Raw genomic sequence first — 18,851 nt, forward strand, 5'->3', positions numbered from 1 at the left:
AAGACAAGGTCACCTGTAGCAGGTGACACCTGGAGCAGAAAGGGACATCCACAACTTCCCTGGGCAGCCTGTGCCAGTGCTCTGCCACCCTCCATGTAAAGACGTTCTGCTTCATGTTGAGATGGAACTTCTTGTGTTTTAGTTTATTGCCAATTGCTCTTCTTCCTGTTACTGGGCATCACTGAAAAGAGCTTGGCAGCATCCTCTTGACACCTGCCTTTGAGATATTTATATGCATTGGTGACATCCCCTCTGTCTTCTCGAGACAAAAATAAATTCTTGTCTTTGAGACAGATGTCTGCATTCTCTAGCATGCATTGATTCTGGAAGATATGAAGATATTTTATCAATGAGTCTACTTACTATGTAGGGAGATACATTCTGTGAAGTAACAGGCACAGGATCTTTGCTATAAACATAGATATACATTCTGATTTAAATTTATCTTGTTTTAATGTAATGACAACCACTTATTTGGGTTTCTGCTTTTTTTTTTAAGGAAAAAAAATCTATATTTTAATGCATTTACCATTTGTAAATACCCTTTTCTTACTAAGGAAAGTAGCTCACATACAGTTTTCTGACTTGGCAAAGATCACAAGCAAATTTTTGTCCACTTTTTAGGTGGTTATAGAAACAAATGCTTGAAATACAAGTTGTGTTTAGTAAACCATCATATCCCAACGTTTCCTTTTTTTTTTTTTGTTTGCAGAGCTTTTAAAGAAATACAATGTTTCAATTTCAACCAGAATTTGCATTTTTATAAGCACAGCTTTTGACTTGGCTAATAAATATGATTCTTCAGTTCTGACAGTATCAGCAGTGATGAAGAAGAGCTAAGAACACTGGGCAGCAGTGGCAGTGAGGGCAGTACTCCAGAGAACATTGGTCCTCCTTTCATCACAGATGACAGCAGTTGGTACAACAAATGCAAAAGGGTAGAACAGAAGTACCGGCTTGCATTGGAACAGAAGGTAAAAGATTTGTTTTGTGTGGGGGCTGTGGAACCAAAGCTCATCACCAGCCAGCTGGTGACATATCCATCTAAGTAAAGGCAGGAAAATATATTATTAGATGTTGTTTAGCTTCATGTAAGTGGTCCTAAATTTTATGATCCTCAGAGTATCCAAGCATCTTTGCTCACTGTTTGGAGAGAAAAGAGGCTTGATGAGTTGGGGTAGAGAATAGCAATAATTCAGAGGTCAGATTTCACAATCTAATGTCGAAGCTTTGGCTTCTGAATCCAATCTTGGAGTTACAGACACTGTATCTCTAATGCTGTTAGGTTGTGAGCTTAAAGTTCACATGAGTTTTCTCTTCCTTAGAAGTCACAGATTTTTATTGTAGGTAGACTGACAGTTGAAGGCTTTTATGATGATAGTGATGTTAAACTTTAACACTTAGTCTTAAGCTAAACAAAAAGGAGATCAACAAAGTAATCTATTTAGATGGAAGGTAAAACTATCTTCTCAGTGATACTGGGATGCGTTTTTAGAAAATAGGTAGTTTTACAACTTGATTGAAGCAGAATGGGAAAGGGAAACAGAAAGGGTGTGTTTGTGTTGGATTTTAATTTAGGTGGTATATTGAATGTAACAACAGAAGCCGAAGGTGAGTTTTCCATCTAGCACCCAACATACCTTAAGTTAAAGGTGAAATGAAATATATGTCCAAACCTTTTAGTAACTTAGCATTTTCAAAGCAAAGTACTTGTCAGTTTTTCATAACAACATTATTACATCCACAGTAATTACAATGCATATTTGCTAGTAGAGAGAGAAGAGGACAGACTCTTCATACACACCAAAAAAGTAGTGCACAAAGAAAGAAAGGAGGGGTCAGGAAAAATTACAGGAAAAGAATTAAATACACCTGGCTAATTTTTAAAAATAACTTCTATTAGTATTTTTATTGTTCTGTTTTCCTAGCATAAGAATTTGATTTTTGTGAAACTCTGAATAAAGTCAACCATATGAAGGGCTGGAACCATACAAGGGTGCTTGGAGGTGTAATTATTTCCCTGCATATGGAATAGGTAGAATCAAAATTGGTTTATTTTAATGCACTTGAAAGAAGCTAGAGTTTTTCTAAGTAACAGTGAAAGAGTCAGATTTACTATGGGATAAATAGATATTTAATATTTATTTATATTAATTTTTTAAATTATGCATACAATTATTGCTTTTGTGTTTTGAGTCTTTTAGAGTTTCTTTTTGAAATATAACCTCAACTGTTGCATCCAGGTTTCTGGTCCAATCTTCTCAGCTGGTATAGTTTCACTTTCCATATGAAAAGAACTTGTGTTCCTGGGGCCCTCTCTGGTAACAGAGGGAATTTTCCCTGCTTTTTTAAAGTAAAGCATGCTGTTCAAAAGGAATCTCTTCAAATACATAAATGAAAACCTTTCTCTTGAGCCTCCAGAAGGAATTCCCATCCTTGCCAGACAAAAACATAGGATGAGTTTGAGTGTACGCTTTTCCCCACCATGAGGAGAGTCCTGTCAGTCTGGAGAAGCATTGAAGAGAGCGAAATAGGTGGATGTTTATTTTTCTTCTTATATCCAGGTTGTTAATTTCCAAAGATACTCCATCAAAGTTGTGACATTCATGTGTAGAAACATGTAACCCACATCCACAGTCAGAGTCTCTAGGAACTTTTGTCTGCATAAGCACAAAGGTTGTCAATGGCTGCAACAGCAAATGGGGATTTTGGTTTATTCATGAGTCCAAGATCTAGAATCATTCCTATTCCATGGAAGTTATTTCTGGTAACATTCTCGTAAAGAATTGCTAACTTCTATAGGTAACTAATATAGCGGTGAATTTAAATCAGTTGTAGGATATATCTTTGGAAATTTTGGTGCATTTAAACAATTTTCAAAATGGTAGCTACTCTGACAGCTGTTGACACTTTCCTAGTTGTCCTCCTTTGGAATGCCTACTTGCAATTGCAGCAGCAAAATAACTTACTTTTCCTACAGCCAGAAAATTTTCTGTTCTCTAGTTTTCATTGGGGATGTGCCTGCCATGTTTTTATATTATTCCCTTCAACTGTACTGCATCTGTTCTATTACAGCTTGAACAAATGACCATTAAGATGGACTGTGTAATAGAGCTACTTTCTCAAGTGTTTCTCTCCCTTCCCTTTTTCATGCCAGTAAGTTGCACCAATGACTGAGTTGCACTCAGTGCAGTAGGTAGCAGTTAATCAGAGACTTTTTATTTCAACAAAAGGGCTTTCTGACATTCTGTGTGTTGGAAAACTGGGTGTTTGTGACAAGAAGACCGAGTTGAAAATAATGTCTTTAATAGCTGATACAGTAGGTCTGATGGATCCTTCTTCTGCTCTGTTGTCATTCATTTTGCCCAAACAGTGATAAATTCCTCTTGTGCCTCCCAAGTAAGTCTGTGTGCTGCAGCCATTAATAGCACCAGGTCACAATGTGACATGCAATTGGATTGCAGCTAAGATAAAGGTCTCTCTTCTGAGCCATTTGAGTGGTAGGGATAGGGCCAGGTGTTAATTCAGCAAGCTAAATCCTAGCATTGCTTTATTGGATCAGCTGCACTCTGCAGGTTTAGACCAAGACTCCTTGGTTAGGCTACTGTCCCATCTTGTGTACTTGACCAAAGCAGATGTGGAGGAAAGAATAAACACAAAGCACATGATTATGCCCCACTTTTCTTCTAAAGCAGCCTTAGCCAATGTGTGTCACCTGAGGGGATGCCTGAAGCTAAAAGGTTTGTCTGTGTAGTAACCTCAGATAGATGTCTCTGCCAAATACTTGTCATATATCCCCTCGATTCCATGTAAAATTTCACCATCCAAACTTTTCTTTTTGGCAGAGCATTCTGTGAATCTGCCATCTGTTGTGTGAAAAACTACCTCCTATTCTGTCTTTTGAAATCTGGCTCCTAAGAGCTTGATTTCATGGTGCCTACCTCTTGCTTTTTGAAAGGTTAGGAACTGTCTCTTCCTTTCTGCCCTGCCCAGGCCACTCTGGAAATATGATGACTTTGTCTTTTCCAAGTTGTCTCCTGTCCAGATCAATGAGTCATACTTTACACATTTGTTATTTATGTGCAGGTTATCCCTTCCCTGTTCTGGAATGGTTTAAGCTGTTCACTTTTGAATAGTAAACTCCTGAATTATTTGTGTACTGTTTATACTGGAAGTTTATATGCTTGTACTGGTGGGATGTGCATCTCCATGTTGTTATAGATAGACGTATTTACTGTACATAGGATTATGTTTCTGATACTGGTACTTCCAGTCTAAAATATTTCTGTAAAATGGTTGGGGTTTTTTTATTTTGTTTTGGGGTGGTTTTTTTATGTTTTTGAGAGGCATGAAATTTGTTATGTTGTAATGCAGCATTTAGTACTTTCAAAGTGCTAACTTAGAACTCCAAGGAATATTGTAGGAGTCAAGATAACAGTAATATTTGATGAGACTGAACTAGGCATACTGCAAAGCTCTCAAGATTCCTTGGAACTTGTACTGAGACTAAAAAGTCCCTGTCAAGTATAAATATACCCAATGGATAGAACTATATTTAACTACAGGATCACAGAATAGTTGTAGTCAGGTGGCACTTCTGGAGATTGTCTTGTCCATCTCCTCTGCTCAGGAAAAAAGTGGACTAGAGCAGGTTTCTCGAGGCCTTTTTCAGTGAGGCTGTGAATATCTTGGGGATACACATTCTCCGGCCTGTTTGAACAGGCTTGTTTACTGGGGAAAAAAGGAAAGAGGAAAGAAAAGTTTTCTTATGTTTAAATAGTTTCCTATATACATGTATTTCTGATTGTGCCCATTGCCTCTTTTCACTGGCTATCACAGAGAAGAGTCTGATTCCATCATGCAGACAACCTCCCATTAAACACTGATGCAAACTGATATGATTCTTTTCCCTCTTCTCTTCAGCCCCGAATTGAGCAATCCCAGCTCCTTCTGTTTCTTATACCAGAGAGGCTTCAAACCCTTAACAGTCTTTGTGGTGAGGAATTACACTAGTAGCACTTTGTTACCAGCTAATGTGAACCTGTTTTCTTAACTCAGCAGGAGCTGAGAACAGACACATCCATTCTGTGTCTCTGAAAACTACCTTGTTTTAATACCTTTTTTAAAACATGGGCACAGATGAAACAGTTGCACATTTTTCCACAGGTTTCAAGGAATGTGCACAATTTTACATAGACTTACTGTATTTGGTTTTAATTGGCAATTTCTAAGAAGTTACTAACATCTGGCATACTGGAACCTTCTTTGTCATTTTAGTATATGATTCAAAAGTTCAAAGAAACTTTAAAATAACATTGGATATTTTATTATAGTAATTCTGGATCCCTTTCATTAACTATAAAGATCCATGTAGATTTAGTCTACTCTTACCTTGTGTATTGTCTAACATCCTGCACCTGTTCAGCTGTAGAATTCTGATTTTTTTTTCTTGTACTTGTGACGGTTGTTTTTGAAAGATGAATTAGTGTTTTATGCTGGTGGCTTTCCTGTCTCATTTTTTCATCCATTTTGCTACTCTTCTGGAAGAGTATAAATAAATATATGATTTTCCTGTTGCCTACTAGGAAATCTCAAACTAATCTAAAGTCAATTTACTAGTCTGTTTAAATAATTAAAAAAACCTACAACAAACCCAAAATAAAATTGTGTACATCATAAACCAACAAATATGAACATGCATAATCAAAAGTGGTTTTGATAGTGTGTTCTTCAAAGTTTTCTAATAACTTACATTTTCAGGGTTATCTTGAAGAATTGGTACGACTCAGAGAAAACCAGCTGTCTGAATCTGTCTCACAGAATAAACTGCTGTTACAAAGAATTGAAGATATGGATCTAGCCCATAAAATGGAGAAGGAGCAGCTGGAATATATCATTGTGGAACTGCAAGACCAGTTGTAAGTTAGCATAATGGAGAAGCATTGCTACAGCAGCATTACTTAAATTATTTAAGTTATATAACTATACAATATGTGGAGTTTCTAATCCTGTGGAAATGAGTCAGCTTCTTAAAGAAATTGATGTATTTTAGCTTTTTTTTTAATCTGACAAGTCTTAGATTTGGGAATGGTTCCCTGGAAACCGTAGTAGTGTAAAACAGAATAATTCTGAGATTAAATATTTAAATTTTTAAAATCTGAAATAGCTTACAGTAACTTGCCTAAATTTTATACACATTTTTATAAAATGTTGTTTATATTTCATTACTTCTAGTTTTAAGGCTACCCCTAAAAGTATTGAAACCAGCTACCTTTTGAAGACATTTTTTAAAAGTTGGGAGGGAGGGGTAAAAAAATATTTATTTTCTTTGGCTAGATTTTAATTTATTTGTGATGGCTCAGACACGGTAGTAGTCTGATAGTCCTAAAACTGTTCAAACTGGCAAAACAGTTCACTATCACCTTTTCTTCAATGCAAGGCAAAATGCTAAAACAGTACAAGACTTATTTTTTATTTCTATATTTTATAGCATATGCGATTTCTAGTATGATAAATATTGGAGTATCATATGATCATTATACAGTTTATCCTCTGAGCCCTGTCTGTTGGATGGGGAGGTACTCTCCTTTTGCAGAGACATTGCCACATTGGATGGGTCTCTGAGCAACCTGGTGTAGTGGGAGGTGTCCCTGCCCATGGCAGGGTGTTGGAGCAAGATGATCTGTAAGGTTCCTCCCAACCCAAGCCATTCTGTACTTCTGTGTTTGAAGACCCAGGCAGATGGAAAAGTCAGTGATAGGTTGCCATGAAACTGCCATTCAACTGCAGCAGTTGAATGTTCTCTTCATAACAAATATAAAGCAAGTTATTTTGCCTTAAATCTGGATTAATTTGTTAATGTCTGAGCCCTGGAGTAACATGGCAGCCATCTGAGATCTTTGAAACAATCCATGATAAAGAGAATATATGAAGACACCATCCAAAAGGGTCTTTACTATGAAGTATAATATTTCAAGCTTGTAAGCAAAGCTTTGGGGTTTTTTTCTGCTGCTCTTTCTCTCATGATGGATCATTTTATTGCCGGTGCTTGAAATGGATTTTATGAAAATGTTCAGGAATATGGAATTGGTATTTTATTTAGGCCAAATGCAGAGTTGATTAAGAAAAAAAGATGTTTTTCCAAGTTTCTTTTTTTTCCTGTGATTGAGTGTAAGGTTTTGAGATACACCGGTTCTTGAACTCTTCTCTGAACCTGCTGATATGCCTAATGATTCTTGTTATACTGCTTTGCCATCCCTGGTTATTTGGAGGAGGTGGGGGAAGGTGTAAACTTATTTAAACCTACACTGATACTGGAAATTTTGAATGTTCATACCTGCTGTTAAATTTTTGCTGAGATGTATGCAGTCAGACTGTTCTGAAGATCTCAGCCTTTCAGGTTTGATTTTGTTTGATGGCTTTATTGTGTAAAGGCTCAAATTGTGGAATAACCTCTGTTGTATCTTGACAGTGTTCTTGTATATCTGTTTGTGAGACACTGCAGTCAGGAGTCTGAACTACTCTAGATATTTGGAGTATAATTTTACATTTTTATTGCTGTGAGTGTAGTGTGCCTGTCAGGTGAGGGAGGGGAAGAAATATTCCTAGCAGGTTTATAATGCTCAACACCAGTCGTAATTAACTTATTTTAATCATATTTGGTATTTATGTTGGGTTTTTTATTCCAACCAAAGGTAATCTGGCAGCAGAATGTGTTTTATCAGTAATATCTCTGTAATGAGGCATGAGTTTTGGCCAATTGCTTTTTATGGTCCAGCCATTTTAGAATGATGTTAAAGTAAAACCAAAACTTAGTGTTTTGCTCCCCTACCATTACTGGCATTTTGAAGCAGTGAATGTTTGCTGTAATCTGAATTCTTCATCAGCAGATAAGAGCAAGTCTGGGACTGTAATTCTGCCCATGGCATACTGCTGTTTGTAAACCACTTTGAGATCTGGTTTAGGATTGTTTGCTCTGTAATTGAAACTATTACAAATAAACATTCTATACTTCCTTTTTGATGATGCTCTTCTATTCTACTGACTGCTGTTCTTAAGGTGGCAAGGTCTATGACTTCAAACTTTTGTTGAGTAAGGTTTTCTTGAGGTTTCCAAAATTATATTTCACAGGCATGAAAAACAAAATGTTTTATGTATCTTGTCAGTGGACTTGACAGAATCTGAGTCTATATCTATTTCTACCTTCCCCCACCAAAAAAATAAAAAAGTAAGGTGAGGAATAGAGGTCTGACTTTGTTGATAGTATAGGCTGTTGCTGTTGCTGACTTGGAAACCAGATAACCCAGGATCAACAGATCAACAAGGCCTTCAGGTTAAACATTCGATTTCCTACAGAGAAGCTTTTCTGTATGCACGTTCACTAAGGGGGCTTGCAAAGCAGGAAATAAATACGGGGATAGGGTGTCAGAAAAATTTGGAAGGAATTTTTCTTTTACAGCTGCTATGCTTCATGTTCTGCAATTTTCAGTATTCTTAACTTTGTCTCACACACTTGAATATTCAAACTACAATGAACAACATGGTTTCCAATTTAGTTAAAAGATCTCATCCATTTTACAGATCTCCTGAATACCAATATCTGGAAAATTGTGAAGCTGAAAATTTATCTATTAGTTATTCACAAAAGAGTAACTTTTTTTGTGTCTCTCAGCTTAATTGCATTTCTTAGCAAAATGCCCACCCATCTGGGAATTGGATCTCTTGCTTTGTTGGCAGGTGTCTGATGGCAAATCTAGTTGGAAAAGTGAATCTGCAGAAGACAACCTGATTATCAGTTCAGTGCATTTAAGCTAATACACATTTGATCAGGAAGAGGGTTCAGACTGGACATTGGAAAACATCTCTGTACCCAGAGGGAGGTCAAACACTGCACTAGGCTTCCTGGAGAGGTCGATGCCCCCAGTCCATCAGTGTTCAGGTGTCATTTAAATTGTGTGAATTGTAATAATGATGAGCCACTCAGGGCCTTCAATTTTCTTCAGATGTCATCACTGTCATGTGGTTTTTTTCCTAGGACTCGAACTGAACAATACAGAGCAGTGCTTTTGGCTCCACTCTTCTCTAAGAATAGTGTATTTTTACAGTGAGGGTGAGGTAGTTCTAAAGGCCCTAAAGTATGTAAAATTAACTACTCTGAAGTGCTTGAAAATAACAGCTCACAGGAGGACAGCCAGGAGAAGCCTGTGATCCATGGCATGTCTAGATGAAGAAAATAGTTCAAAGTCTGCAACATTCAAATTACAGAATTGTCGTTTGATGGGATAGGGATACCAAAGCATCAAGGAACTGGATCCTGGAGTATTTGAAATGTACAGAAGCAGACATTCCTGCCTCCTCTGTGTTTCTGGAAAGAAATGTTGAATGTCTCTTGAAGCACAGGGATGTTTGATCGCACACCCCATCAGTAAAAAAATTCTAAGAACCCCCACAATATCGGTATAATTCTTTATAAATTATATAAATATACTGTTGTGCTAATGTATTATTTGCATTCTTAAACATACAAAAATAGAAATTGAAGAGTATAAGATAAAGATGAAATAAACAATTTACATTGTTATGTAAATGCTACATGTTACATTTAAAAAAATATTAGCAGTACATGAAGGGTTTTTTCCAGTACCCCAAAGGATTATCTTCTGCATCCCACTTTGAGACCACTCCCTTGAAGGACTAGTTAGCTCGGTCAGAGATGTGACTGGGCAAAATCTGGAACCATTGGCCTACAATATCCTTGCATTAAAACTCTTTAGCTCAGCTTAAACAGGCTTTTTTCCTTAGAATGATTCTTAGTCTTTCTTTTGACTAACACACTACCTGTGTTACGACAAACTCTGCTTTTGTTACTTTCAAGTTCAGATTCTCATCTGAAATTGATATTTATGTATGTTAAATATTGATGTATGATTACAAGAGGGATTCCATCAATTTCCTGATTGGCTCATTTCCTGCATATTGACTCACTGATGTTATAAAAATTGATCTCACTGGTGTTATAAAAGTTGATCATTTTAACATGCAACATCTTTTTAAACAAAGTGAAAGGAAAAAGGAAAGCATTGTATGCAGAGCAGAAAAACTCTCAAAATGCTTTAGAAGTTTTTTCTTCTGCTTTGATTTTTGCTGAAATGAAAACAGTGATTTGTGTAATGTTTACCACCACATGTTTCCTCCTAAAGAATTTTTTCAAGTTTTCAGGTTGGTGTGCCTGGTGTAAGAAGTTATGGCCCCTTTGTCCTCACTGGTGTAGCTTTTTAATAATTTATCACATTTATGGGAAATTTATTTTGCACATTCAGTGACTATGCTATACCACTCTGTTTTTTATCTCCCTCTACTGTTTCTTCCTAGATCCCCATCTTGTTATGGTGTTCTGTGGAGGGAAGAAAAGTTAGGGGGGAAAAAAATCAGTCTTCCATGTTTGGAATTCTGTTACTGGTTAAGACATAGATAAGCATCAAATTAAATTGAAGGGACACTCACATCTTATACTGAATTAAGCTTGACTGTGGAATTAAGAATTTTTTTAATGTGTTCTCATATCTTAAAGATAGGTTTAATTTGTCTGGCTGTTCCTTCAGAACTAGCCTTTTCAAGGTCCAAACTATGCTATTCCTCCATTCTTAATGTCTTACTATAACGTAACATTTGATTATATTAATAATACTTAATATTTTAATATCCACCAATACTACATTTTCTATCTGAATAACACAGCTGTATTTGTAAAGAGAGTAAATTCAGATGTGATTAACTCCAGGCAAAATTAGCTTCTCTGTTTCAAACACACCATGACCTACCAGGTCTATTATGGACTAATAAAGGAAGATACACTATATTCTGTAAAGTAAGATACGCTATATTCTCTGTTAGCAAAGATGCCTTCTTTTCAGTGAATGGTCCTGCCCCTTATGGTTAAAAGGCTTGCTTATGAAAATAGTATCTCTGCTTGTCCTCACTTTGTCAAGATGCTGTTTGTGAATGCTCTGGAGTCTGCAGCATGTTGCCACAATGTCCTGCCTGTGAGCAGGCAGGGGAGGGTCAGAGAGGAAGGCACAGGGCTGTAGAGGATGCAGGCTGTAGCCGGGCTGTCAGGGATGAGGCTGTAGAGGATGCAGGCTGTAGCTGGGCTGTCAGGGATGAGGCTGTAGAGGATGCAGGCTGTAGCTGGGCTGTCAGGGATGAGGCTGTAGAGGATGCAGGCTGTAGCTGGGCTGTCAGGGATGAGGCTGTAGAGGATGCAGGCTATAGCTGGGCTGTCAGGGACAAAGCAGAGAAAAGCTTCTCCAAGGAAACAAAAGCAGGAGGGTCTGAGCAAAGGCTTTGAAATTTAGCTGCGTTTTGTGTCTCCTTGTGAGTAAAACTTTAATGTGTGTTGCCTGGCTTTGTAATCCTAGCTCAAAACCTAAATCATCTGGAGAAGTAGGGAAGCTGGATCAATTCTTTTTAGTCCTCTCGCCTTCATTTCAGATAGTCCCTCTTTTAAGGCTTTTTTCAAAGAAACTGAATTCTTCAACTGCTTAAGTACATTAAATCCAATTTGTTGCAGCTGCTTTACTTCCTCACTAAAAGGAAGTTGAAGATTAAATTTTAATCTTTGATCTTGGTAAGTTTCTTTCCTAGAACGTGAAAACTGAGAATGCTAATCCTTTCCTTTTAAAGCTTTAATGGATCCTGCTATCAAACCCTGATTCACATTAGCCATGCTTTTATTTGTAATGCTTCCTGTCTGTCCTCTGCTTCTCCCTCAAGTTTGAGCAGCAGTTTGAAATCCTTAGTATTGCAGTTTGCTTGATTTTCAACTTGTCTGTGTGTGAGTTTTGTTTTGTTTTTTTTTTTTTAACATCATAGAAAAAATATTACATGTTCTGATAAAACTTTTGTTTAGGCAGTGTTTTGAATTTTTTTGGGTGTAACTTTTTCTTTTCAAGTTTGCTGCAATATTGTAATCCCATTCTGTTTTACAAGGGTGTGAGCTGACAGCAAGAAGAGAATTTCTGTTTTTAGTGGGGTGGAAACTGAAGAAGTCATGGGTGTTTCCTTTTTTGCAAATATAACTAGGAAAAGTTCAGCTGGGCATAGGACATAGAGAGATTCCTGCAATTCAGAGAGAAACATACAGGGCAAGGTACAGAACTATGCACAATGAAACAATTTGCAGTCAAGCCTCCAGCATGAGTATTCTGTTCTTAGAATCCACACAGGTTTATTGTGCAAATGGAAACCAAAAGCTTCTGGGCTGATAGCAGCCTGAAGGAAAGGGCTTACTCTACAGGATGCAGTAGATAGAGAGGCATTTATTTTTAACCCCTCATATTTTAGTATCTTTTTATCTGTTTTAAAATAAACCATTCTAAAAAAAGTTTAAAGCTTTTGAAGCTATTGGTGTCTTCGAGGTGTCTTTGATGAGGAATATTTACAGGAAAATGTTTTCTGACTCCAGAATGAAAAATACTTTTGTAAGGAGTCTACCTTCTGCTCCCTTCTGCCCTGCACTCCCCTTGGTGGGTTAGAGACCCGCAGGGACTTTTCTTTCCCCATTTTGCATACTTAATGACATTAGCATGGCAGTGTGTCCCCTTCTAGGAGTCTAATGTGTAACACTAAAATCTGTTTTATAATAGCATCTTTTCTCTCTTCTCCCATAGTTTCACTTCTATGGATAAAGGTATTGCATAGAAGTACCAAGCAAGAAAGCTTTAAATAAGTTACTTGGACATTAGCACCGTACGCATTCCAAAATCCACAACATTTATCCAATGTAGAATTAAAAGATTAGGAACAGGGAAAAGTAAGGCCTTTCAAAATAATAATAATGACAAGTATTGAGCCTCTGCAGGCCTCAGTACAATAAAGTTGTAAATGGTGTGCATTCACAATAGGAAAGCAGATTGTGTGGATTATGAGTTCCTTCCTCTGTCAGTGTACCTGAACTGGGACAGAAGAAGAGTACTTGCTTTGGCACAGCAATACAGCAAACATCAGTGTCTTCCTCTTCTGATTTCACAAGACAATGATCTCGTGTCTGGAACCTCAGGTGAACTTGAGGCTTTGTTGTCATAAAAGAGTTTGAATAACTTGATGCTATAAATGGAGGGATTAGAATGAAACAGATAAAAATTATGGCAAGTTAATCATGGTGCGTAATCATTAACTGCTGGATTGCAGTCACAGAGCCTGAATTTGATTTCTTTGCGCTTTATCTGTTTAGATAAATAACCTTGCATGACCATTTGCTTCTGAGAGTCACAGAGTTATGTGTTAATTTCTTAACCTTCATATTCATCTGCTGTACATTTGCTTCTGTATTCCCAAAAATACTGATGGGAAAAGCAAGTATTTCATCTTGCTTATACATAAATGAGAAAAGTTGAGCAGAATTTAATCTGTTCTAATATTTTTAATCCAAGTTACATGAAATTCAATATCAAACTAAATAGGCTTTAAATGACAAATAGTGAAAAAATCATCATTTCTTAAGGGTGGAAGAACAGTACCAGGTTAGACTGGGGAGGAAAAGCTAGTTCTGTATTTGCAGACATTACTTTATCATTGATATACTGAAGGAGTATCTCTGCAATTCATCAGACAAAAGAAACTAATGTTTAAATTATTCTAACTTCAGATTTATCTTATTAGATTTATTGTTTTAAATAAATCAGATCAGAAATTAAGTTTCACCTAGTAGGAAAAGATTAGCAAATTCCTTTTATACTTTCCAAAAAAATTATAAGTTTCTCTAAAATACAAATAGTTTGTTCAAAAGAAAGGTGAGTTACAGATCAGTGTGCATATACATGATTGCAAAAATGTTGGAGGTTTTTTAAATTATGGATGGTATTTGTAAATTTAGGTCACAACTTGTTTTTCCAGTTTTAACTTTGTGTCTTGTGTTTCTTCAATATTTTGTTAAAATAAAGCACAGTCTAGATGAGTTCTGGAAAGGCTTTAAATAGGTACAGAGAAATGCCTGAAGTCATAACCAAGAAAATACAATCAGTGTGCTCCCTGATTCCTAAGCAAGAAGCTTGTATTAGCTGCTGTCCTGTTTTAGCTAGCAAGTGGTTGAGATACAGACAGGTGTTTTTTCTGTTGGCCATTGAGATGTTCTTATGCAACCACTTAACACTGTAATTTTTCATTTTGTTGTTATCCAAATTATAACTCAAATTATGTTGGCAAAGACCGTGTTTCTAGTGTTAATATCTTGTGGATATTTTGCTTGGGTTTTTTTTCTTTCACCTCTTTGCCCTTGGAGCAGACTTTTGCCCTCCTCTTTTTTTATTCTGCAGTTTCTAAGATTTCGAAGCTCTGCCTTACTCTTTGCATAGTTTGACAGCTCTGTTAATTCACATTCAGCTGCCAAGAAGGACTTATATTACTCGAGGCTTGCTGCTAATAATTTAATTTTTTGTTTGTAATTTTGAAAGTATTGCATTTTGAAAGCATTTTGAAGGAGCTTGTATATGCTAGTTTTGGCAAATACTTGCCTCTGTATGTAGAAGATTAATTTTTCAATTACCCTATTGGATATCTCCCATGAAACTCTTGCTGTCTTAATATGATAGTGGAATTTTAAAGAAAAAGTGGTCATTCAGTCAGCCTGAAGTTACTTAACAATTTTGCAGTTGTTTCTCCTGTTTTTACTGAATTCAAAGGAATCTAGTTAAAATGATAAAAAAGTTATTGAGAATACCAGTTTTTCTGATCTGTTAAGAAGAAAGTTCTTGATTTATTTTTTTTTCCCACACCCTTGAAGAAATGTTTTTTTAAAAGGTATTCAGCTATAAACAGATACGTTGTATTTACATCACTGACATAAAGGAAAAAGAATCCTTAAATGACAAAGTGAGCTTGAGAGGATATTTACAGAAGGCAATTTAGACAATCTGTCAAAAAAAGCTTGTTTGCTAAGAGTCCTTCATTTCCCAGCAGAGATGAGATGATGGTTGAAGAACTGAAATCTCCTCTTTTTCAGTAGTTTGGTTGCTGATCAAGTTCATCGTTCTTGTTTTCTGTCAAGACCTACTATCTGGGAAAACTGCTTGTGTTGTGCCTGCTATCCTGCTCCAGAGAATGAGGCCTAGTTATTTGTCCATGGACATGGAGAGTGTCAGTCACATGCTGCAGTGCCCTTTTAGTGAGCATATGCAAAGTTAACATATTATGGTATGTTTTGGTCCATTCTGGATGTCTGTGTTCAGAAGCCAAGTCTCCACTGCAGTTAGCCTGGAACTCAGGAGTCCAGCTGCTGGTATTTCTGACAGTATAAACTTCCTCAAGTTTTCCAAAGGTCAAGAAAATCGAAGCCTGTATAATATTGATAACTAATTTTGTTAGGATATAGTTCAAGATGTCTCTAAGAGACAATAAGGGAGGATTAAAAAATGCTAAATAAGCTTCAAGGGCATCTGTTCTGTGGCCCAAGTAGTTCAATGGCTGTGACACATGAAGATCTCTTGGTCAGTCAGAATAAGAAAATGTGTTGCAGTAGGACATTCCTGCTTTTATTTTCACGGCAGCAACTGCCTTTAGAAAGTCTGCTGGCATTTAGCTGCTGTGGCATCTAGTTTGGGGAATCGTGTGTCAGTGTACAGGGCACAAATCTGAGAGAGATGCTATATTGCAGCGTCAAAATCTACTGGTAAGTAACTCATTTTCATACCTGCTGATCTAATTTCTCAAAGTCCAATGGCATACCAGTCCAGACAGCTCACTGCTCTGCTAGAGTACTGACAGCTTGGGAGTTCCCTTTTTATTTTGGAGTTGCTTTTACAGATTTTAGTTATATTCATATATGCTGTCAATTTGAGTTTGCATTCCATATTCCCTGTCCTAAATAAAGGTTTTTAAAGCTTGTTCTTATGCAAATGTTTTTATTTTTTTTTTAAGCTTTTATTTTCACTTTTACTTTTCACTACTCAGGTAGTTCTTGAACTGGAACACTCATCTGATGTAATTCCCTTTCTTAGGGAATTAGTCTGTTTGGTTTATTTCCTGTCTTCATCTGCTGGTAGGAGGGCAAATTGCCAACTGGACTGGCATTTTCTGGATTTGGAGAAATTAAACTTGCAGGTAAGAAATTACTGGTTTTTCATAGGTATAACTGGAAACAGAACTGACTTTTGTTTTGTTGAACAAAAAAACACCTATGTAATGGAACTTTTGGAATTGGCTTCCAATGAATCTGCATTTGATGCAAGGGAAATTGGAAATCTGGTATAGCTGAAATGACACCAGAAAGTCTATGTGGTTATGGGAAGGCTTTTCTATATTAGCTTGGGCTAAACTTGGATTGAATTTTATTTACTTATTTATTTTTAAGTTCCCAGAGATAATATAGTTACAGTATAGTAAGTGACCAGCCAGAATCACTTATATAATTTCTGTTGTGGATGCAGGACCACAACATACAGGTTGTCTTTTGTCCCTCTGTCTCACTGTTAAGTCAGGTCACACTTTCAAGATGCAGAAGTCTTAGATGTGTTAATTCAAAGCAGTAATTTCTTAATCTTTTAAGAGGCAGCTGAGCTGCCAAAAGCAATGCTAGTGCAAACAGAAGTGTTTCTGGGTTTGTCTTAAAAATTAAATTTTAAAAACATAAACAAAACAACAAAAAAAAAGCCTAGTCAAAAAAAAAATTAAAATAGCTATTTTTGATGCTTCATTTACACAGTAGCCCCTAACATGATTGTGCCAGAACTTAAAGGCAGCATGGATGGAAATGGGCAGTAATTGTGGACAGTAATGGGCAGTAATTTGTCAATTGCATTTTATTTTTTTTGTGTGTACCATACAAAAATGTATCCTGCATTTGCTTAATACTCTCAAAATGTTAAATCACTAAGTAAACATCTCAAAATAATAAAAGTTGAGGAAATCTGCAAGTAAATATTCTGGAGAGTACCTGACAAACATAGGGTGAGTGGACAATGGAGGAGAAGGATGTTTATTGGAAGACTTCACTAATCTCACATTTTCTAACTTCTTAAATACACAATTAAAGAACTGAAAGTCAAGAGCATGCAGAGGTATTTCTGGGAATAGGTGTGTAAACCTGATGAGTGCTTTGGCTGCTTCTGTTATTCTTGAATAAGTGTAAGTAAATTTACAGGCCTGGAGGGAGCATATGTATCTGCATTCATTTCCACCCTGGGAGTATGTTCGTATTGATTAGTCTTATCAGTAATCTTTTGTAATAGGCAGGAATTCTTTAGCAGGATGTTTTTACTGAACAGGTTTTTTTGTTTGTTTGTTTTTGAACAGGAGCCTAATTTTAATAGTAGTTCTTGGTATAGAGAAAAAAAAATACAAATGTAAGGCAAATATTAGTTCGTTTTTAATAATGTACTTTAGTACTAAGATGTTCTCATCTCTTTTGCTGGTTGTTTTGCCAAGGAAATTATTATTTGCAGTAGTATTTTCAATTTGGGTGGAGTTTTTCCTTTTTTTCAGATAAAAAAAAATCCCACCACAATTCAAGTGGCCTAAATGTTATTCTGGGACAACATGGAAAGACTTTGTATATTATATATATGCATATATATTCCCTTATATATATGCATTGTGGAAAAATCTATGCTGTGAAGTAGTATGAAGGGTATTTGGTCATTTTAAGGGAAATGCCCTGGTTTCAGCTGGGATAGAGTTAATTTTCTTCCTAGTAGCTGATAGAGTGTTGTTTTTTGGATTCAGTTTGAGATTAATGTTGATAATAGACTGATGTTTTGGTTGTTGTTGAATGTTCTTTCTCTGCGTATTTCTTCACTATTTCTTTATTTTATAAGGTTTGCAGAACTTGAAACCCTATATGAAGTTATCTTACAGAAGTGTTGTTTGGGGTAAGGATTGCTAAGGGTACATCTGTTAACTTTCTGCAGATTATGGAACAGCTACTGCTACTTTTTTGCCAACATGATTGTAAAGAGATGGAAATAATTGTAATCACAGGGGATACGAGTTAGTTGGATGAGAGAGGGGAAGCTCACAGGCTCTCAGGCAATCAAGAATTTTTTCATGCCTAGATTAGAGAACGTACCATAAATGGATTTAACCCCCCTGCTCTCATAATAAGTTCTTACATAATCCTCCTACACTGCACAAAACCTCTGCACTCTGCAGTCCCACTGTGTCAGTCCAGGATACCCTGTTCAGCCATATCTCACACTGTCTGTCTTTTATCCAAAACACAGCCATACTATCTCTTATCCACTGTATTCTCCATGTACCAACTGCCTTCTTGAGATTGCTGCTTTTAGCCATTGTTTTTATCTTCTTTTCCAGACTGAAGAAAAGGAGTTAACAGCTTGGCATATATGCTTGTTTTCACTCAGGTTTAATTGTATTTCCTTGCTTTTTAACTTCCTCTCTTAGTAAATCCTATTGTCTCTCTTACTTACCCTCTTTTCATTTTGGAGTGTCCTTGCTTTTATTCCTATATTAAATGGCTTAACATACTGTCTACAAACCTTATCTTGCATCATCCTTAAATCCTCATAGCTACAAAACCAATAGAACAATATTTTATTGAACTTTATTGAAAAATAGAACTGCATACTCATTGCAGTCCTGGTGCAAGGAAAAGTCCTGCCTGAAACCCTGCAGCACCTCTGCACAGAGCTGGCCAGCCTGGTTTCAGTGTTTGCATTCTGGGGAACAAGAGCACTACTGCAGAAATTCAGTATGCCTTGGATAAAATTAGTTGTTGTCCTTGGAGAGCTCTTAACCTCTAGAAAGTGTTCTTATTGTCTGAACAAGAGCAGGACAGCACTAGATAGTCTTGCACAACTTTTTTCCATATTGAGTTTTGAAATTTCTGTATGCTTTTTTCA

At 36.5% G+C, this 18,851-nt stretch overlaps 1 protein-coding gene across 1 annotated transcript in view; it reads left to right on the forward strand.

Moving 5' to 3' along the window:
• The window catches only part of RUNDC3B (RUN domain containing 3B), a 52,237-nt gene that overhangs the window by 25,777 nt on the left and 7,609 nt on the right, over positions 1 to 18,851 (forward strand). The window contains exons 7-8 of the mRNA XM_030971448.1: positions 806 to 974; positions 5,761 to 5,918. Of these exons, the coding sequence (XP_030827308.1) occupies positions 806 to 974; positions 5,761 to 5,918 (327 nt within the window). The remainder of the gene's footprint in view (positions 1 to 805; positions 975 to 5,760; positions 5,919 to 18,851) is intronic.

The sequence above is a fragment of the Camarhynchus parvulus genome, chromosome 2 (assembly GCF_901933205.1).
Source record: "Camarhynchus parvulus chromosome 2, STF_HiC, whole genome shotgun sequence".
Taxonomy (NCBI): domain Eukaryota; kingdom Metazoa; phylum Chordata; class Aves; order Passeriformes; family Thraupidae; genus Camarhynchus; species Camarhynchus parvulus.